We start from the raw sequence: 20,465 nt of genomic DNA, 5'->3' as shown, positions 1-20,465 counted from the left end.
ATTATAAGCTTAAGAGCACTTGGAATTTTAAAATGTTTATTATTTCCTTTTAATTTTATTATTATGTAATAAAATCATAGTTCTGACCTTTTTGATCTATTGTATAATGCTATGTTTAAAGTAGCTAACAATGAAAATAGAATAAACTGTTGTATAAGAAAACATAATTGGATGAAATTATGTCTAAGTAACAGAAAATATTAAATAACTAAGAAGGCAATGGTACCCTACTCCAGTACTCTTGCCTGGAAAATCCCATGGATGGAGGAGCCTGGTAGGCTGCAGTCCATGGGGTCGCTAAGAGTCGGACACAACTGAAATGACTTAGCAGCAATATCTAGCTTTAGGGAATCTAGATTGCAATCTTACAAATTATCCTTCAGAAAATTATAGTATAAGAAGCATTGTATTTTGCAGAGGTACTTAGATAGCAAGAGTTATAAGTATTAATTATATTAGAAAAATAATATGTGTATTTTGGGTATTTCAAACATATTTTTTCCATCTACTCAAATAGTACACACCACCAAAATCATGATTCAAGTCTATAAACAATAAATGATATGTACAACCTCCAAAAATATAGTTAGTTTATTCACTTATTTATTAAACAACCTTTTTTAATATCTATTTGTTCTAGTCATTCTTTAGGCATTGGGGATATAGCAATAAACAGACTATAAGTACCTTGCTTTCATAGAATGTATAATAGTGAGAAATTACAACAGATATTTCATGTAATTATAAGTAGTGAGTATATACATATATGTGTGTGTGTGTGTGTGTGTTTCTATTTGCATCAGATCAGATCAGATCAGTCGCTCAGTCGTGTCTGACTCTTTGCGACCCCATGAATTGCAGCACACCAGGCCTCCCTGTCCATCACCAACTCCCGAAGTTCACTGAGACTCACATCCATCGAGTCAGTGTAACATGTGTTTATAATATAGGTACAGTGTTTTCTGTATATAGTGTCAGGTGTAAATGCCCTCCGAAAACTGCCATGGGCCAATACTTAAGGGGATTTGTTGGATAAATAGCTTTGGTCCCTGACCCTATAAATACAAAACTCCTAGGTTTTTGCTCTCCACTAGGGTCCAGGGTGCATTGGAGAAGGAAATGGCAACCCACTCCAGTGTTCTTGCCTGGAGAATCCCAGGGACGGGGTAGCCTGGTGGGCTGCCGTCTATGGGGTCGCACAGAGTTGGACACGACTGAAGCGACTTAGCAGCAGCAGCAGCAGGGTCCAGGGTTTCCAACATGAACAAGCTTCATTTGCCCTTGTAGCAACTTCCTTCATAACAGTCTTTACTTTTATCCTGGGTCTTTAGAGCAGATTTCTTGTACATGATAGTTAGCCTGTTTTTTATGCAGTTTTTTCTTTTAATTGATGTAATTAAAGTGAGTTTTTTATGCAGTTGATGTAATAACTACCATGTTTGTCTTTGTTTTCTATTTGTTAAATTTATTCTTTGTTTCTCTCTCTTTTGGCCTTTTTTTCTGCCTTCTCAAGTTTTAATTAAGCAATTAAACAATGTATATTATTCAATTTTATCTCTTCCCTTAGTTTAATACCTTTTTAGTGGTCTGTCTGGAGTTTATAACATGCGTTCTTACTAATCTAAGTCCAGTGTCACATAACACTCTACCATTTCACAGGCAGTGCAGGTGCCCTTTAGGAGACTCTTCCTTTACCCCAGTGCTTTCTTTTTTTTTTTATTAAGGTTTATTGGAATATAGCTGCTTTACAATGTTGTGTTAGTACCTATTGTACAGAAAAATGAGTCAGCTCTATGTATACATGTATCCCCTCTTTTTTGGATTTCCTTCCCACTTTGGTCACCACAGATCACTGAGTGCCTTGTTCTATACAGTAGGCTTCCCCAATGACTGCAATGCAGGATTTGATCCCCGGATCTGGAAGATCCCCTAGAGGAGGAATTGGCAACCCACTCCAGTATTCTTGCCTGAAAAATCCTATGGACAGAGGAGCCTGGTGGGCTACAGTCCAAAGGGTTGCAAAGAGTCAGACCTGACTGAGCAACTGAGCACACACTTTCCTTTCTGACATTGCTGTGACTCATTTTGCTTACTTATATGTTGTAACTACCCAATTCATTGATGGTATTGTTGTTTTAAACAAAGTTAACTTTTTAAATGTTTGGATATATCTATTTTACATTAATTTGTTCCTTCTCCAACTTTTCCTATATTCTTTTCTTCTTGAAGAAAAAAAGAATTACTTACAGGCAAGATCTATTGATGATGATTTGGTTAGTATATCTGATAGAGGCTGAATCTGAAGATTTTCTCTTTGTCTTTCTGTTGTATAAATATGATATGTCTAGGTGTTTGTCGTTGTACTATTTATATCCTTTTAATGTTCTCTGAGCTTCCTAGGTCTGTTATTTGGCATCTCTATTAATAAGGAAACTTTTCAGCCAATTTTCTTCAAATATTTCTTCCACTGCATTCTCTTTTCTCCTTCTGGTATTTAAAAAAAAGTTAATTATACCTTGTGATATTATCCCATATTTCTTATACATTCCTGTGTTCTGGCTTCTTCTTTCTTTCCTTCCTCCTTAAATTTTAGTTTGTTTAAGATTTTGTTGGCACATCTTCAATTTCATTTTCCTCAGCTGTACCATGTCTATTGATGAGTCCCCTGAAAGTATTCATTTCAATTAGAATTTTTTTTTAATTCTTGCATTTTTAAAAAATTCCTTCTTGGAATTTCCATTTCTTTGTTTACATAACCTGTTTACTCTTGCATGTACCCTGTCTCTCCCATGCTGTTAATATAGCCTTCAGTCTCCAATGCCAAATGGTGTTCTATAACTGTTCTCTTTCTGAATAAACTTTCTCATCCTAAATTTAAAGCTAAAGATAAAAGAAGGAAAGAACTGAATAAAGTGTTCCTCTTATAGAAGGATGATAAGGGAAGTCATCTTTGAGGAAAGAACATTTTAGCAGAGATCAGCAAGAAGTGAATGAGTATTTCATGCAAGCACCTGGTATGAGAACATTCAAGGAAAAATAAATGATAAGTCCAAGTGTCAAAGTGATTGTATAATTAAAGTTTCAAAAACCTTAAGGAAATAAGAGTAGGTAAAGCAAAGTACCTACATCCATGAAATTAAAAGATGCTTGCTGCCTGGAAGAAAAGCTATGACCAAACTAGACAGCATATGATAAAGCAGAGACATTACTTTGCCAACAAAGGTCCATCTAGTCAAAGCTGTGGTTTTCCCAGTAGTCATATAGGGATGTGAGAGTTGGACTATAAAGAAAGCTGAGCGCCAAAGAATTGATGCTTTTGAACTGTGGTGTTGGAGAAGACTCTTGAGAGTCCCTTCGACTGCAAGGAGATCCAACCAGTCAATCTTAAAGGAAATCAGTCCTGAATATTCATTGGAAGGACTGATGATGAAGCTGACACTCTTATACTTTGGCCACCTGATGCGAAGAACTGACTCATTTGAAAAGACCCTGATGCTGAGAAAGATTGAGGGCAGGAGGAGAAGGGGAAGGAAGGTGGAAGGAGAAGGGGATGACAAAGGATGAGATGGTTGGATGGCATCTCTGACTCGATGGACATGAGTATGAGCAAGCTGCAGGACTTGGTGATTGACAGGGAAGCCTGGTGTGCTGAAGTCCATGGGTCACAAAGAGTCGGACACGCCTGAATGACTGAACTGAAGTGAACTGAAAGCAAAGTAAAAGAGAATGATAGAAATTGATGACAAAGACGTAGTACAAGTAACAGGTGGAGGAGGACGTGTGGGTCATTATAAAAGCGTTTATTCTAATAATGATGACGGGCTATTAGGGAATTTTGAGCTGAAATATGGTATCATCTTATTTTATTCTAGAAAACGTGTCTTGTCAGAAAGACACTCATAGAAAATACCAGAAAACTGATAGTCTTCTCCCAGTTCATCTTAAAATCAAACCCAAGACAAAGGCTTCTATGCAACCAGTTATTTATTTTTTATTTGAACTTTTTATTTTATATTGGAGTATAGCCAATTAGCTGTGTTCTGATAGTTTCAGTGAAGAGCAAAGGGACTCAGTCATACACACACACACACACACACACACACACACACACATATATATATATATATGTATGTATGTATTCTCCTGAGAGTTGGACTATAAAGATAGCTGAGCACTGAAGAATTGATGCTTTTGAACTGTCATGTTGGAGAAGACTCTTGAGAGTCCCTTGGACTGCAAAAATATCCAACCAGTCCCTCCTAAAGGAAATCAGTCCTGATTATTCATTGGAAGGACTGATGCTGAAGCTGAAACTCCAATACTTTGGCCAGCTGATGCGAAGAACTGACTCCTTTGAAAGGACCCTGATGCTTGGAAAGATTGAGGGCAGGAGGAGAAGGGGATATGACAAAGGATGAGATAGTTGGATGGCATCACCAACTCAATGGACATGAGTTTGGGTAAACTCCGGGAGTTGGTGACGGACAGGGAGGCCTGGCATGCTGCAGTCCATGGGGTTGCAAAGAGTCAGACATGACTGAGTGACTGAACTAAACTGAACTGAACTGATTCTCCCGTAAACCCTCCCCCCATCCAGGCTATCATGTAACATTGAGCAGAGTTCCCTGTGGTATACAGTAAGCTCTTCTTGGTTATCCATTTCGAATATAGCAGTGTATACACGTCGATCTCCAACTTCTTAAGTCCCCTTTCCCCCTATCCTTCTCCCCTGAGACAAGTACTTATTTACTTGGGACATGAGCCCAGGAAGCAGAAATGAAGTTCCACAGAAATAGAAAAGGTAAGAAAAGCTAATATAAGGATATAGTTACTGTTTGTCACTAGTACAAGTAACTGGTGCTCCTTCCCACTGGGAATCTCTGTGGAATCTTAGAAATGTGTCTCAAAATTATCTGTCTGGTAGGTAAAAGGGGAAATAGTTTATCCTTGAGTTCTTACTGTCCATGAAGGTCAAGGGTGGACCTGTATGGTGTTAACTGCTCAACATTCCTGGGTTGCATATTTGTTAGTGCTAAGAAGGAATATGCAAGCTCCTATATCATGAGTCAGAGAAGCCACTGGATGGGATGTGATGCCTCAACGCAGCCTGGGGACAACTGCAGCCAAGTGGTACTACAGAAGGCTGCTGGAGACTGTTTCAGAACCTGTCACTTTGATACTAACTGGGACAAGAGATATGGCCCAGAAGATGTGCAGTATTTTACAGAATGTGTAGACTATGGATTTTCTGATGAAATGCCTTCTATCAAATATCCTCTTAAACTAGAACAGTTTTGTGACCTCTTCCTTGGTTAATATTTTCATTACAATCAAATTTTAGCAAAGACTTTTTCTCTCTTTAGAGAACCTATAGTGAAATTTATGCTGGGTATAAATCACAAGGATACTTTTATTCTTGATAGGAGCAATAAGAGAGATAGAGACAGAGAAGAGAGATTTTTCCAAAGTATTTAAGTGTTAATTACATACAAATATTTTTTAGTATTGAAAATAATTATATACTGACAGTGCCTGATCTATTTATACCTTCACAACTTTAGCTACTTTAAATAGAGCATTCCTGGCAGAAATCTTGGATGTAATATATGATCACAACTATTATTTAGCAATGATAATTTATATATTATTTGCTGTTAGCTCTAAAGATGTCCCCCAAATGACTGGATACTGAAAGCCCAAACATGAACATGGCTACTTTAATAACATTGTATCTCTTAGTGCTGCTTGTTTTTGTCGTATTTGTTTTTTATACACATGTTAATTAAAAAGGACAGTTCTGGTATTCCTTATTATTATTTGTCAAGTGTCTGCTAGTGCTGGGCTCTGTTATAAGCTCTGGAGATATCACAGTCAACAAAGCAGGAGTGAATCCCTGCTCTCCTGGAGCTCATGTTCCTCAGGGAAGGTTACTGATGGCATTGAGTTATGATTGACTCTTGCTGCTGCTGCTGCTGCTAAGTCGCTTCAGTCCTGTCCGACTCTGTGCAACCCCATAGACGGCAGCCCACCAGGCTCCCCCATCCCTAGGATTCTCCAGGCAAGAATAGTGGAGTGGGTAGCCATTTCCTTCTCCAGTGCATGAAAGTGAAAAGTCAAAGTGAAGTCGCTCAGTTGTATCCAATTCCTAGAAACCCCATGGACTGCAGCCTACCAGTCCATGGGATTTTCCAGGCAAGAGTACAGGAGTGGGTTGCCATTGCCTTCTCCAACGGTTGACTCTCAAGAGGGGCTGAATAGCATTTGACGCCATGTGTTATGCTGAAGCCAACATAAGTTGCATCATTTTGGAAAAGAGAGGTTTTCCCTTCAAAGTCCTACTGGGTGCTATAGGAGAAGGTAATGGCACCCCACTCCAGTACTCTTGCCTGGAAAATCCCATGGACAGAGGAGCCTGGTAGGCTGCAGCCCATGGGGTTGCTAAGAGTCGGACACGACTGAGCAACTTCACTTTCACTTTTCACTTTCATGCATTGGAGAAGGAAATGTCAACCCACTCCAGTGTTCTTGCCTGGAGAATCCCAGGGATGGTGGAGCCTGGTGGGCTGCCGTCTGTGGGGTCGCACAGAGTTGAACACGACTGAAGCGACTTAGCAGCAGCAGCATAGAATAGATGGAATGACCCTGCAACCCTAGATAAACTGTTAACTTGTATCAATTTGCTATTCTGCAAAAACTCTTGCCCTGCAGAATTGCTATGGTTGCATGTGAAAAGATTATTGACTTTGTAACTTGGGGATAAGGCTGAGCACTGAAGAATTGATGCTTTTGAACTGTGGTGTTGGAGAAGACTCTTGAGGGTCCCTTGGACTGCAAGGAGATCCAACCAGTCCATTCTGAAGGAGATCAGCCCTGGGATTTCTTTGGAAGGAATGATGCTGAAGCTGAAACTCCAGTACTTTGGCCAACTCATGTGAAGAGTTGACTCATTGGAAAAGACTCTGATACTGGGAAGGATTGGGGGCAGGAGGAGAAAGGGACAACAGAGGATGAGATGGCTGGATGGCATCACTGACTCAATGGACGTGAGTCTGAGTGAACTCCAGGAGTTGGTGATGGACAGGGAGGCCTGGCGTGCTGCCATTCATGGGGTCACAAAGAGTCGGACACGACTGAGCGACTGATCTGATCTGATCCCTGAAAATAAGGATTCAACTTTTACTGTTTTTAGGTATATGTAAACTGTGTTCGGAGAAGGCAATGGCACCCGACTCCAGTACTCTTGCCTGGAGAGTCCCATGGATGGGACTGGTGGGCTGCAGTCCATAGGGTCGCTGAGGGTCGAACATGACTGAGTGACTTCACTTTCACTTTTTACTTTCATGCATTGGAGAAGGAAATGGCAACCCACTCCAGTGTTCTTGCCTGGAGAATCCCAGGGACAGGGGAGCCTGGTGGGCTGCAGTCTATACACAGAGTCGGACACGACTGAAGTGACTTAGCAGCAGCAGCAAACTTTGAAGAGTTTGTATGACTTAATAGCTACAAGAATTCATCCTTTCTTCACTTTCTACCATCGTACTTAGTGGGGCATTGGGAAATGTGTACATTATTGAACAGAATGTGTTTGCCAGATAGAGGGGAGAGTTTGAGTTTGAGGAGGAAATATGAGCAGCTGTGTTACTCTTTCATTTTATTCAATGCATTTCTTAACTTATGCAAGGAGGTAGCTGTGTTGAATGTCTGTATACTATGCTTTATGATACCAGTCAAGGCCTCTTTCGATACCATCCGCACTGGAGAAGGAGAGGGGTCATGGGCACTGGGCATGACAACCTAATGAGGGCTGATTTTCTCTACATACATACTTAAATTTTTTTTCTAGATATTAGAAGCCTTGTTCTCCATGCTGCTTCTCCCCATTTGCACACACAGCAGCTACCCTTTCCTCATCTTCCAGGATCCATCAGTTTACACACATTTTTAAAAATGTATAATCAATGAAAGTACATATGACTCTTTTCCCTTATGACACATTCAATAACCAGTCTTTCTATTCTACTGATTTTTTATAAGACACAGCCCTGACTTCTTCCAGCAGTTTATATCAAGTTGAAAGTTCTAGCCTAAAAATATTTCTTACTGTGAAACCATTTGCAACCTTAACTGCAGCTATGCCATGCTGCTTTTAACATCTTCTAGGAAGATATAGAGAGAAAGCAAGAGAACAAACACATGCCAAAATATTAACAATTATTTTATTAAAGAGAAGGTCTTATAAAATTTATTGTCATCTTCTTGTAATGTTTCTATAGTTCTGAATGTTTTACAAAATGTAAGGTATAATCAAAAAAAAAAATCTGAAAACTAAAATACCATGAAGAATAAAACAAAGAGTGGCAGCGCCTATAGCATGAAAGAGACTGAGAATCATATCAGATGAAGGTAATGTATGGGCCTTATTTGAATCTTGTTTTGAACAACTTTTTTAAAATATTAGATAATTGCAGTTATGTGAACAAACTGACAGGCTATTTGATGATAGTAAGAATTGAATGTAGTTTTTTTGGTTTTTTTTTAGATCTGATATTGGTTTTCTGATTTTTAAAAAAAAAATCTTCTATTTTAGAAATACACACTGAAAGATTAACAGGTAACATAATATGAATTTAGGACTGTCTTTAAAAATTATCTGAGGCAGGGGAAAGGATATGAGGTAGGAGTGGATAAAATGAAACAAGGTTGGCCCTAAGTTAAAGATAATTGTTGAAGCCAAGTGATGGGTATGTGGGAGCTCTTATATTGTTCTCTCTACTTTATTTTCTGCTTAAAAGTTTAAACATAATGAAGTGTTATGGATCAAATTATTTGTGCTCAAATATTAGCTGCACATTTATTTATTATATATCATTAAGCTAGATATTTAACTTTCCTTTGCTTTGGTACTCTCACCTGTAAAATGAGGAAATGTCTAGAATGCATGTTTTTATCATTTTGATCATGATTGAATGAGTTAATATATGAATGAGTTAATATATACAAACCCTAATCAGCAACTGATCCTAAAAAAGTACTGAATAAATCTTGACTATTATTTTTAGATTTGTTTTCCTCTTTCAAATCTAGGCTAAGGCTTATACTTTTGAAGAATGCAATTTAGCCTAAGAATCTCGGTTTGCTTTACTCAAAAATTTCCCACATTTGAGGAAAGAAAAATTAGGAAAAATTATTGCTTCTCTGGAAAAAGATCAGTCTTAGGAAGGAAAAAACAACACCATAATAAGAAATAACCAAAAATTTAGAGAGAGGAAGTCGCTTAACTGTAATTATAATTAATAAGGAAATTCAACTAGTTTGCAAATAAATTGCTGTTCAAAAATATTGTTTTGAAAGTTAATTCTGCTTTGAACCAGACTGTTGCCATTATAATATTAATGCAATTCATATTGATTAAAATTTTATCTCTTCTTTGCACACTTTTGCCATGAAATCATGGTACTTAATTTTTGTTTCATTTAAATTGGATGATCTACAAAGTATTATTTCGAAGATTTTGTAAAAATTCAGTAAGCAGTTTAGATCTGTATGAGTCATTTTCATCATTTTAAACTAACTTTTTAAAAAAACATATTGGATGCAAGCAAAAAGAAGAATGGGGAATATGTCTGAAATCTGCTGCAAAATGGTAAATTATTCAAATTGACAACTCATATATGAACAATTTGAGTAATTTTTGCAATTTATTACCTCTTTCTGTGAAGTTGATAAAATTAATCAAACATAATGACAAATCACTGTCTTTAAAGTAAGAAAGAGGACTATGTACATACAGATTATGCAGATGTATTATGCATTGCTACAAGACATACTACAAGTTTTACCAAGAATGATAGTGAACACTATGAAATGATGCATATACAAATATATAGCAAAATAAGGTAACAAACATATTAATCACTCATGAAATTACAGTTAGTAAATCACTTTCAAATTTTTTCGAATTTAAATATTCAAACTATGAGTTTTTCTAGCCTGTATATTTAGTGAGAGGATTACTGCCATTGACATAGAAAAGATTCGGTCGTTTCTTCTCCACATTCTAGTGCCTGAGGGAGTGTAGCACATAAGAGGCTTGAATGTATAGTTGTTTTGAATTTAAATAAATTGAACATGAGACAATCTGTAAATTAGAAACAAATATATTCTATGGTAGGGACTGAAATGTAGGTCTTTATATCAGTACTTCAGTGAAAGGCCTGGACAGTGTTTCAAGCATTCAGTGTTTATTCATGTCTGACATCATTAACATTTAAGGAAGCATGAAATAGCAATTAAATTTAGATTTAAGGAAACCTAAGTGCTACACACATTTTCCTGTTTTATGCTTTGTAAATGAAAGCTAATGATAACTCACTGCATTTTTCATATTTTCAGGAGTTTGATTGTATAGTGATATTTATTTACTATCAGCATGATGAAAGCAATCTGTTTATACAGTTTAATTCTTTTCAGTTTAGGTAAATAGCTTGCAGGAATGAATTTCATTTTCCAAAGACTAGTGAATTTTAAAAGTGCAACCTAAACAGATGTGGGTCAAGATGAAAACATTAGTCAAATGAAATCTACTTGGGATGAATAAATTGCTGTACAGATATTTTGGGGAAGCAAACAAAAATACCAAGCTTGAATATTTGCACACCAATATGGAGGACATATTTAGATGTTCATAATTTAGAAGTTTTATGTTAACTAAACATAGACAGTGTAGCTAGAAATTGACAGTTGAATTAACAGTTGTATGAGTTTCATATTTCTTCTGTGCTAACATAGCATAGGAACTTGTTCAAGCAAGGGCTTCTATTTCTTCTGTGATTTTTTTTTCTTCTCCATATTTCTATATTCTTTCCATTATTTATTTTGATCTCTTCTGTTAATCTTTCATTTTCCTTAACTGATAATTTCTTCTAATTTGCTTTGCTTGCATTGGCTTTATATATCTCTTTGTCTGTGATATTATTTTTAATTCCAATGACTATACTAAGCTGTCAACTGTCAGAAGGAAGGAACCTTAGAGGAAAACTAATTGCTTCCTTCTTCAAAATTTTATTTTTCAGGATTATGCTGAGAAGGAGAACACCATAGCCAAAGCGCTGGAAGATCTGAAGGCCAATTTTTACTGTGAACTCTGTGACAAGCAGTACTACAAGCATCAGGAATTTGATAATCATATTAATTCATATGACCACGCTCACAAGCAGGTAAGAAAGAGGTGTGAAAAAACCTCTAATATTTCTGAACTTTTGTAATAATTGTAATTATGTAGACTGTATGAATATAATATTTATCTTGCTATGCAATTTTTAAAGATGCCAGTCTGGGGTGATAATTTAATGACTTGTATAAAAGACATTAAAAAAAAAAACCCACCAAAAGTCAAGTCTGAAATAAATAACCAATATCAAGAAATGCTATTCAGTTGCCTTTTAGTGATTGACAGCAGTTTGAAAATTGTATTCTTCAGGTGGTGATCCTTTAAATAATTTAAAATTTATTAATTTCTAAATATGTCAATCAACTAAAGACATTTATCAAATATAAATGATTTATTTATAATTCTTTAGAGAAGGCATTTCTCATTTAAGCTACCATTAACAAATGAAAGAAGTTTCGCTATGGTTAAAAATAATCTAGGGTTACTAGTTAAATAAATACATAATAAGTATATGATTTAGTTTATTTTAATACTATTCCATTTCTCTACTTTTTAATGGAAGGAACATAAATTTTATGACTCAAGTTTAAAAAACAAAGTACAGAATACCATTAACAATGTGAAATGAAACAATATTACCAAAAATGAATAAAAGCAACAACAGGGTGAGGGAAGCCAATTTTGACTGGGGGAGCACATTGATAGTGTGTATCAGGGGTGGTGGCTGCAGACTTGGCTCTGCCCTTGGGCATTCTGCTTCCAGAAATGGCTCTGAGTCTCCTGTAAAATCAGATTCAGGTTCTCCATGCAGGGGTGTTTTAATCATTTCCCTATTGATAGAAAATCAAAGGTTATTTTTTGTTGTTGTTATTTTTTCAACACTCTATGTATAAAGTTCAGTTTAAAATAGATAGTGACATCAGAAATGACATTCATAATATAGATTCTGTTTTCCTCATATGCTTTACCTCTATCAATGCAATAGCATATGCTGTTTAGCTTACTTGATATGATACAGTGGGCTTAGTTATCAACTTAAAAATACTTTCCTTTTTAGCTATCACTCACAAATATCATCCAAATGTCATTTTGGTATTAATAAAAAGTACTTTTGACCCTTGAATTTGCACTAACTTTCCATTAACATTTACTGTAAATGTGAAAAGGGTAGGGAGAAATGATCACATAAAGTGCTTATGGACCAATGACATGTATTTTCTATTGTTGTCAATTCTTTCATTTCTCATACCAACAAATCTGTGCTTGGGGAAACTATTGCACGGAGAACATTAGCCTCTATTTACATCTGTCACTAATTAATGCAGACTAAACTTAATGAGCTGCCCCTGTCTTTCTTTCCCTGGTAGTAGATCCACTGGCACACTAGCTAAGGAAAAGGTTTTGATGGAAATATCATTCCTCTTATATAAAAATGCATACATATAAGTATATCATTGCTTGATTTGAACATTAAAATCCATCAGCAAATGGCATGGATTTCATTCTACTGTAACTTGCATTTGTTTTATAAAAAGGTTCTGGAACATGGTTCCTGATGTGGTAAATTGAAGGCAGTTATTCCTCTGATTTTTCCTAATATCTTCCTGTATTCCTTACAAGAGTACAAAGTTAGAATGTTATATTATTATCAGGGTATTGAAATGTGTTTACAAATTCTTTTTGGCTTCATTCATGAATTATCATTTGATGTTAGCAATTAAGAGCAAACCTGTGTATATTTCATGGTTTAAACTAGGTATTTCAGAATGTATGTGTTTATGTATACATGTATTTTAAGAATATCTTACCGACTATGTATTAAATACTTTACCAAAGAATACTTCATTCAGCCACAGGTTGTCTGGAAAATCAAATTCACTTAGATTATCAAGAGGACCTTTCTGTCTCCATATTCTTAATGAAGTTAAGATACTATACACTGTACACAGATAAGGGAATTCAGGATAAACCCGGTTTGTTCTTTTGATGGTCGGGTCACTTGATACTTCTCAGGGACATAAGGCTCTAGAGACAGACTATCTAAATGACCATGAATTCTGGCAGATAGCAGAAACTTAACTGATTGATTTAACATTAGGTTATGTAACAGTAGCAGAAAATACTTAAAATCTATATGATGATCATATCCCTTCCCCATATGATAGTGGTACATGTTTGAGACAATCTTCCTAGACAATGCACTCTCTTTTCTGAACAGAGACCTCATCCCATCACAGCTAGCTCTGTTTTTACCACAGGATTCCCAAACCTTGGCCACTTCAAATTGAGTAGAGGGGGAACAACATTTAGGGATGAGCAATTCAGATTCTTTTTTTCTCTTGAAAACTGAAATCAAGATAAAACAAAACAAAAAATCTTTCTATTCTTTGATTATGACTGGACCTCACATTTGAAAAATGTAATCCTGTGCTATGGCTAAATGCATTAAAAAGTTGAGAAAACAGGTTTGCTTAAAGAAAGAACAAAACAAGCACACAGAAAATGAGATCTGTGTGGCCATGTGACAATTGAAGGAAACTTAGTATGGAAATAGCAGTTTTGATTTTGAAAGGCATTCAGAAAAAAAAACAAACAGTCTTTACAGTAACTTATATGCAGATCCTTTCCTTCAATTCAGAGAGATACTTCAGCTTGCTATTAATAAATGAACTTAAAAGGAAACCCTAAAACCAAACCCTAGCTTAATACTTACTATTAATTGTGACCTAAAAAGCAAAAAAAAAAAAACCTCTTAGTAAAATATTTACCTGTCTCAGTGGCAGAGCAACATTTTTTATCTCCTGCTGTAGAAAACACTCACATAAGAAATATTTATATTCAAGGTCCATATAACTTAACTTTCAGGTAAGAAAACCTACGCATGACTAGGACACTTCTTCAATGGAATTAGAAACAGACAAAGAGACCTCACATGTGATACATTCTCTTCCTCCAGAGATGTTTCTGCAGGGCCACCTGATGCAGGGTGAAAGGTAGAATGAGTCCTAGCCCTGCTACTAACTGCCTTGGGTAAAATAAACAAAGCCTCAGTTAACTCGATTGTTCATTCTTAGGAAGAATAAATGAGAGAATCACATGAACACACTTTTCAAAGTGTAAAAGAATAGTAAACATTAAATTAGTTTTTATTATACGACTTACCAAAATTTCATTTCCCCTAAAATGTTTGTTGGAGAAGACTCTTGAGAGTCCCTTGGACTGCAAGGAGATCCAACCAATCCATTCTAAAGGACGTCAGCCCTGGGTGTTCTTTGGAAGGAATGATGCTGAAGCTGAAACTCCAGTACTTTGGCCACCTCATGCGAAGAGTTGATTCATTGGAAAAGACTCATGCTGGGAGGGATTGGGGGCAGGAGGAAGAGGGGACGACAGAGAATGAGATGGATGGATGACATCACCGACTCGATGGACGTGAGTCTGAGTGAACTCCAGGAGTTGGTGATGGACAGGGAGGCCTGGAGTGCTGAGATTCATGGGGTCGCAAAGAGTCGGACACGACTGAGCGACTGAACTGAATTAAACTGAAAATGTTTGAGACACTGATAGTTCGCCTTTGAGACTTTTCTTTATATAGGCTTCCCCAAGGATCTATTTTTACTTCATAAAGGTTAATAGAGTCTGAAACATAGGCAGACAATCTTGACCTCAGAGCTGTTTTGCCTGCCTCACGTATATTGATTTGCAAATTAATGTTATGGCAGGATGTTTTGCATTAGAATTCTAAGCTTCATAGAAAAATCTGTTTGTCTCATCCACATAATCTTTGGATAACTTTCAGGATTATTCTTGTGCTCTTACCACTAAGACTCACTAACAGGGAGTTAGAGAAAGGAAGAGGCACGGGTGTATGGAGATGATCACAGTAGCTCACGAATTAGAGTTCATTTTTGAAATATTTTCTCTTTACCTTAAAACTTGAAAGCCTTTGGATTGTTACCCTTTAATGGCAAGGATTGTTTCCCTTATATATTTATTCTTCACAGCATCTATTGCAGCATTTGGTACAGTTTACACACTGAATCAATGCTTCCCATATAAATAAATGTAAAAAAGGCTCAACTCAAATTCCTTTTGAGGTTTTGTACTAAACCACAGCTTTGAGGTAGGTAAGAGTTTCAAAAGAATAAAATTACTTATTTATAGATTTATACTTAGGTGAAACTAATTGTAAGGAGTATGTTATATAGGAGGATGAAGTGACTTGTAAATTGGATGAGTATTTTGAACTCTTCCTCATTTATGAGTATTTTTCCTTTATAAAAGTAATGTTGCTGATTATAATATAGCAACAACTTAAATAGCATATATTGTATATATTCTCTAAAGTTTTCCTATATTTAAAGCTTTTTTACTATCAATGTATTTTGGATTTGTATTGTATTTTTTTTATGTGAAAAAATTATCAAAAGCAAGTAATACTTTTAGAACCACCTCAGAGGTTTCACTTTCAATAGGATAACACAAAATGCTTCAACGGACTCTTGTACCCTTGTACATGAAACAAATAGATCCTCTACGTTATAAAATTTTTATTGAATTGCTGAGTTTCTAGGAAAGATGGTGCCTCTAAAAAGTTATTCCACCACCACAGGGTGGGGGATTGCTGAAGGGGAAGCTACTGGCTGAAACCTGGGCATATAGTAATAATAACCTACAAAAGGTGAAAATCAGTGAAGAGAAACTCCCACTATGAACTCTGCACTCTGGAAATGAACCACAGACAGCAGTTGGTAAACTTTGAGACTTCTGAATGAAAATGAATACTTCCCATAGTTCTTGATTGAAACATATAAAACCCTTGAAAAAAAGCAAATTTAAAATAGACTGTCCACTGAATACGATTATAAAATCAGGGATCATAATCAAACATCAGAAACTCTAATCAAAACCTCAAATTTTTAATACTGAACTTTACAGACTGATTGTACAATTTATATGTAAGAATGAATACAATCCTAAAAAATCAACTAAAAGTGGGAAGATTTGTCTTGGATACCAAGATTATATACATCTCTATTGGTACAGAGATGGAAAGATTGATTAATGGAACAGAATCTAAAGCTGTGATACAAAAATCCATTTATGTTTGGAAATTTGCTAAATAACAAAGGCAGGAAGAACTGGAGGTTAAAAATATGTACTTTTCAAAAAATAGTATGTGATGATTTATTATATTTCCTTAAAAAAGAGATTGATTCCTTCTTCACATAACAAGCAAAATCAATGTCAGTGAATTAAAGAGTTAAAATACAAATAAAAACTAAAAATTTAGAAGTGTTGAAAATATTTTTATGATTTCAGAGCAGTATACAATTATATATTAAATAAGACATTGAAAGCACAAAATTTATAGAAAAGATTGATAAGTTTAACTACACTGAAATATTTTATTATAAGAAATTTTCAGTAAAGAAATTGGGAAAATATATTTGTAATACATATACTAATAAAAACTTGGCATTCAAATCTTATTAAAAATATGAATGCAAAAGAAAAATGAAAACAACCCAGAGAAAACTGGACCAAAATAAGGGGGAAATTTGCAAAAAAAGAAAAGCTTAAGGCCACAAATATATTACAAGTTGTTCAACATGAGGAATAATTTTGCACCCACCAAATTTGATAAAGTAAGTTTAATGATATCAAGTAATAATGATGTATATCAATGGAAAATCTTATACATCATTTGTGCAAGTGTGAATTGACTTGGCTGCTCAGGAAAACAATCTTTCAAATTTGTATTAACATAGTGAAACAAAAAAGCCTTTTATTAATAACAATAATAATATAAGTGGACTACAAAATTTGTAAAAAAATTGTGATATATTCATGCAATGCAAAATTATTCTGCAGCACAAATTAACTAACTATAGTAAATAAAACATGAAACAAACTTATAAATGTAATATTGGTTGAACAAAACAGTGTGAAAGACTACACACTTTTTATTTTATTCAGAGAAAAAGCAAAACTTGCTGTCATTATTTTTAAGATTTTAACTGTGATTTATTCCTCTTTGGGAAATGGAAAATGGTGACTATGAAACTCAGGATGGTGGTTCCTTTAAAGAGTATAAGGATTCCAAAGGATTCAGTTTAGTTCAGTTGCTCAGTCATGTCTGACTCTTTGAGACTCCATGAACCACAGCATACCAGGCCTCCCTGTCTATCACCAACTCCCGGAGTCCACCCAAACCCATGTCCATTGAGTCGGTGATGCCATCCAACCATCTTATCCTCTGTCATCTCCTGCCCTCAATCTTTCCCAGCATCAGGTTCCTTTCCAATGAGTCAGCTCTTTGCATCAGGTGACCAATGTACTGGAGTTTCAGCTTCAACATCAGTCCTTCCAATGAACACCCAGGACTGATCTCCTTTAGGATGGACTGCTTGGATCTCCTTGCAGTCCAAGGGACTCTCAAGAGTCTTCTCCAACAACAAAGTTCAAAAGCATCAATTCTTCTGTGCTCACCCTTCTTCACAGTCCAACTCTCACATCCATACATGACTACAGAAAAAACCATAGCCTTGACTAGATGGACCTTTGTTAACAAAGTAAGGTCTCTGCTTTTTAATATGCTGTCTAGGTTGGTCATAACTTTCCTTCCAAGGAGTAAGCATCTTTTAATTTCATGGCTGCAATCATCATCTGTAGTGATTTTGGAGCTCCCAAAAATAAAAGTCTGACACTGTTTCCACTGTTTCCCCATCTATTTGCCATGAAGTGATGGGACTGGATGCCATGGTCTTATTTTTCTGAATATGGGCATTAAGCCAACTTTTTCACTCTCCTCTTTCACTTTCATCAAGAGGCTTTTTAGTTCTTCTTCACCTTTCTGCCATAAAGGTGGCTTCATCTGCATATCTGAAGTTATTGATATTTCTCCTGGCAATCTTGATTCCAGCTTGCGCTTCTTCCAGCCCAACATTTCTCATGATGTACTGCAGAGTGTACATCTGTACATATGTACTGCATAAGTTAAATAAGCAGAGTGACAATATACAGACTTGACGTACTCCTTTTCCTATTTGGAACCAGTCTGTTGTTCCATGTCCAGTTCTAACTGTTGCGTCCTGACCTGCATACAGGTTTCTCAAGAGGCAGGTCAGGTGGTCTCTTATTCCCATCTCCTTCAGAATTTTCCACAGTTTATTATGATCCACGCATGAGTATATTACATGAGTATATTAAGTATTAACATGTTCTAATTCTTAAACTGAATAATGGGATCATTATTATTCAACTTAGTATTATGTTTCATATAATTGCACATATGAAATACTACAGGCTAAATCATTTAAAAAAGAAATATCATAGTCAAACAAATATTATGTTATTAAAGTCTCTGAAATTATTCCATCATATTTACAGAACTGTTTTAATTGCAATGAAATCATCCAATATTAAATAGAGAATTATAATTGAAGTAAATTTTAGCTTTTCCAGGTGCCATTCAAATATTTCACCATTTTTTTTAAGTAAGCACAGATCTCCTTTAGTAATTTATCAGAATCTTCTTGTTTGTTAAACTTCAAACAGTATCAGAATTTCCAGGAGAAGATAAATAAGGTAAAGATACATTTCCATTGCTCTTTCTTATTATCATTTGACCAGATCACACCTTAATATTAATGTATAAAGTGCACACATTTTTAATTATACTTATGTTTTTATTGAATGCTTTACTCAAAAGCCCAGAGAAGCACAGGATTTTATTAGCATACATAAAACCTTATTATATACAGATATGTGACAGTTCAAATGCAAATCATTTTTTTAAGCTACATAAACAAACAAAATAATAGTTAATTTATTATTTTAAAAACATAGAAATTAGTTTTTCATAACAGAAAATAGAGTGGTTAAGTAGAATTAACATCCCACTATCCTAGGACTGTCTCACTTTATATCTGTCATCCTAGTTGAATTTTTAATAAAGTCCTTATTTAAATAATAAATAACATGATTACAATAGATATGTTTATTGAACAGCAGTAACATTTTTGGCTACATTTTAGAAAGATGAAAGTTTAAAGGAAGTGCCATAGGAAGCCTGATCCTTCATGTTAGTTATATATTTACCCAAACTCAGAAATGTCAAACAGAACTTTTTAAAAAATCTAAAAGATCACATACTTAGCATGTCCATTTTATGCTTGAGGAAATCATATAAACATATGTTTGATTATGTAGCAAGTGCACTTAAGAGTCAAGAGGCCAGGCAAGCTCCATCATGAACTTCTGGTAAGGACAACGTTTTTTACCTTTTTTTAATCATCCCAGCCCTCTATTTCTGCATCTATATACAGACAGTTTAAACCAGATGACTTCATTGGCCTTTCTGGATCTAAATTTTGAGGATTCTGTATCAAATACAACACATAGTTAAAACGTATGTGTTCGTCATAAATAACCGTACATACTTCTTTCTCACTTCCACATTTTTCTAAGTGATTCTCTCATGTAAAAAGATTATTAGAATATTTTCACTGAAGTTGTTATTCTGAATTCTAGTCATTGAGTTTTTTTTGTTTTGTTTTGTTTTTTTAAGTGTAAAACTCACTATCTGGTAAAAAAGAAACGTTTTCCTATAAACCCTTTTACCTGTTCATCCGCCCGAAACCAAAGCTGCACTGTCTGTCTTCTCACCTGGCAGCTGTGGGCAATTCAGAGTTATTTTCACTGTAAGAGATTTGTCACGCTGATGCTATGAAAAGATAGAAAAGGGAATGATTGCCCTATTGCTGCTGCCCCTCAAACATTTTGATTTTTACTTTACCGGTTTTAGTGTGGTTGAAATATCTCCCAAAAGGCATCGAAGTGACCTTCACCCAGCAAGTCAAGACTCTGTGCTTTATGGCCTGCTGTTTCATTCTGCTCCAGAGGAAGTCACTGTGAGGCCAGGTTGTTGGAATTCACTGTCCTGCAGGGACTTAAGAATGCTATAGAAATAGAGCCGCTTTGTTCTCAAATCTGAACGTTTACTAATCATTTAAGCTTCTGTTCGGTAATGTGACACTTGAAAAAAAAAATCACTTCTTGATATTTGGGTGTCAATTTTTGCTTGCAAAATAATATTGAAAGGTTAGTAAGAAGATATAAGATACAGGTAAAGCAATTCATGATTCAATCCTTTCACGCATCCTTCCTGGAATTCTTCCTGTGGGGTGTTTTCAATATAACTGCACTTATTTTTAACCATTTGGAGTATCAGAACAAAGGAAAAATTTTAAAGTTCCTTCTACAGAGCACCTTCACTGCCCAAAATGACTGC

At 35.5% G+C, this 20,465-nt stretch overlaps 1 protein-coding gene and 1 long non-coding RNA gene across 2 annotated transcripts in view; one reads left to right on the top strand and one right to left on the bottom strand.

Moving 5' to 3' along the window:
* Nucleotides 1–20,465, top strand: part of ZNF804A (zinc finger protein 804A) — a 347,885-nt gene that overhangs the window by 266,450 nt on the left and 60,970 nt on the right. Inside the window, exon 2 of the mRNA XM_002685247.6 lies at nucleotides 11,073–11,216. Within this exon, the coding sequence (XP_002685293.2) occupies nucleotides 11,073–11,216 (144 nt within the window). The remainder of the gene's footprint in view (nucleotides 1–11,072; nucleotides 11,217–20,465) is intronic.
* LOC132342944 (uncharacterized) overlaps nucleotides 11,636–20,465 on the bottom strand; it is a 29,736-nt gene continuing 20,906 nt past the window's right edge. Inside the window, exons 2-3 of the long non-coding RNA XR_009491498.1 lie at nucleotides 14,333–14,524; nucleotides 11,636–12,000 (exon numbers count right to left, since the gene is read on the bottom strand). This is a non-coding gene — a long non-coding RNA (uncharacterized lncRNA). The remainder of the gene's footprint in view (nucleotides 12,001–14,332; nucleotides 14,525–20,465) is intronic.

The sequence above is a fragment of the Bos taurus genome, chromosome 2 (genome assembly GCF_002263795.3).
Source record: "Bos taurus isolate L1 Dominette 01449 registration number 42190680 breed Hereford chromosome 2, ARS-UCD2.0, whole genome shotgun sequence".
NCBI classification, from domain to species: domain Eukaryota; kingdom Metazoa; phylum Chordata; class Mammalia; order Artiodactyla; family Bovidae; genus Bos; species Bos taurus.
Note: the sequence above shows the minus strand (reverse complement) of the source record. Positions and strands in the feature narration are given on the sequence as shown.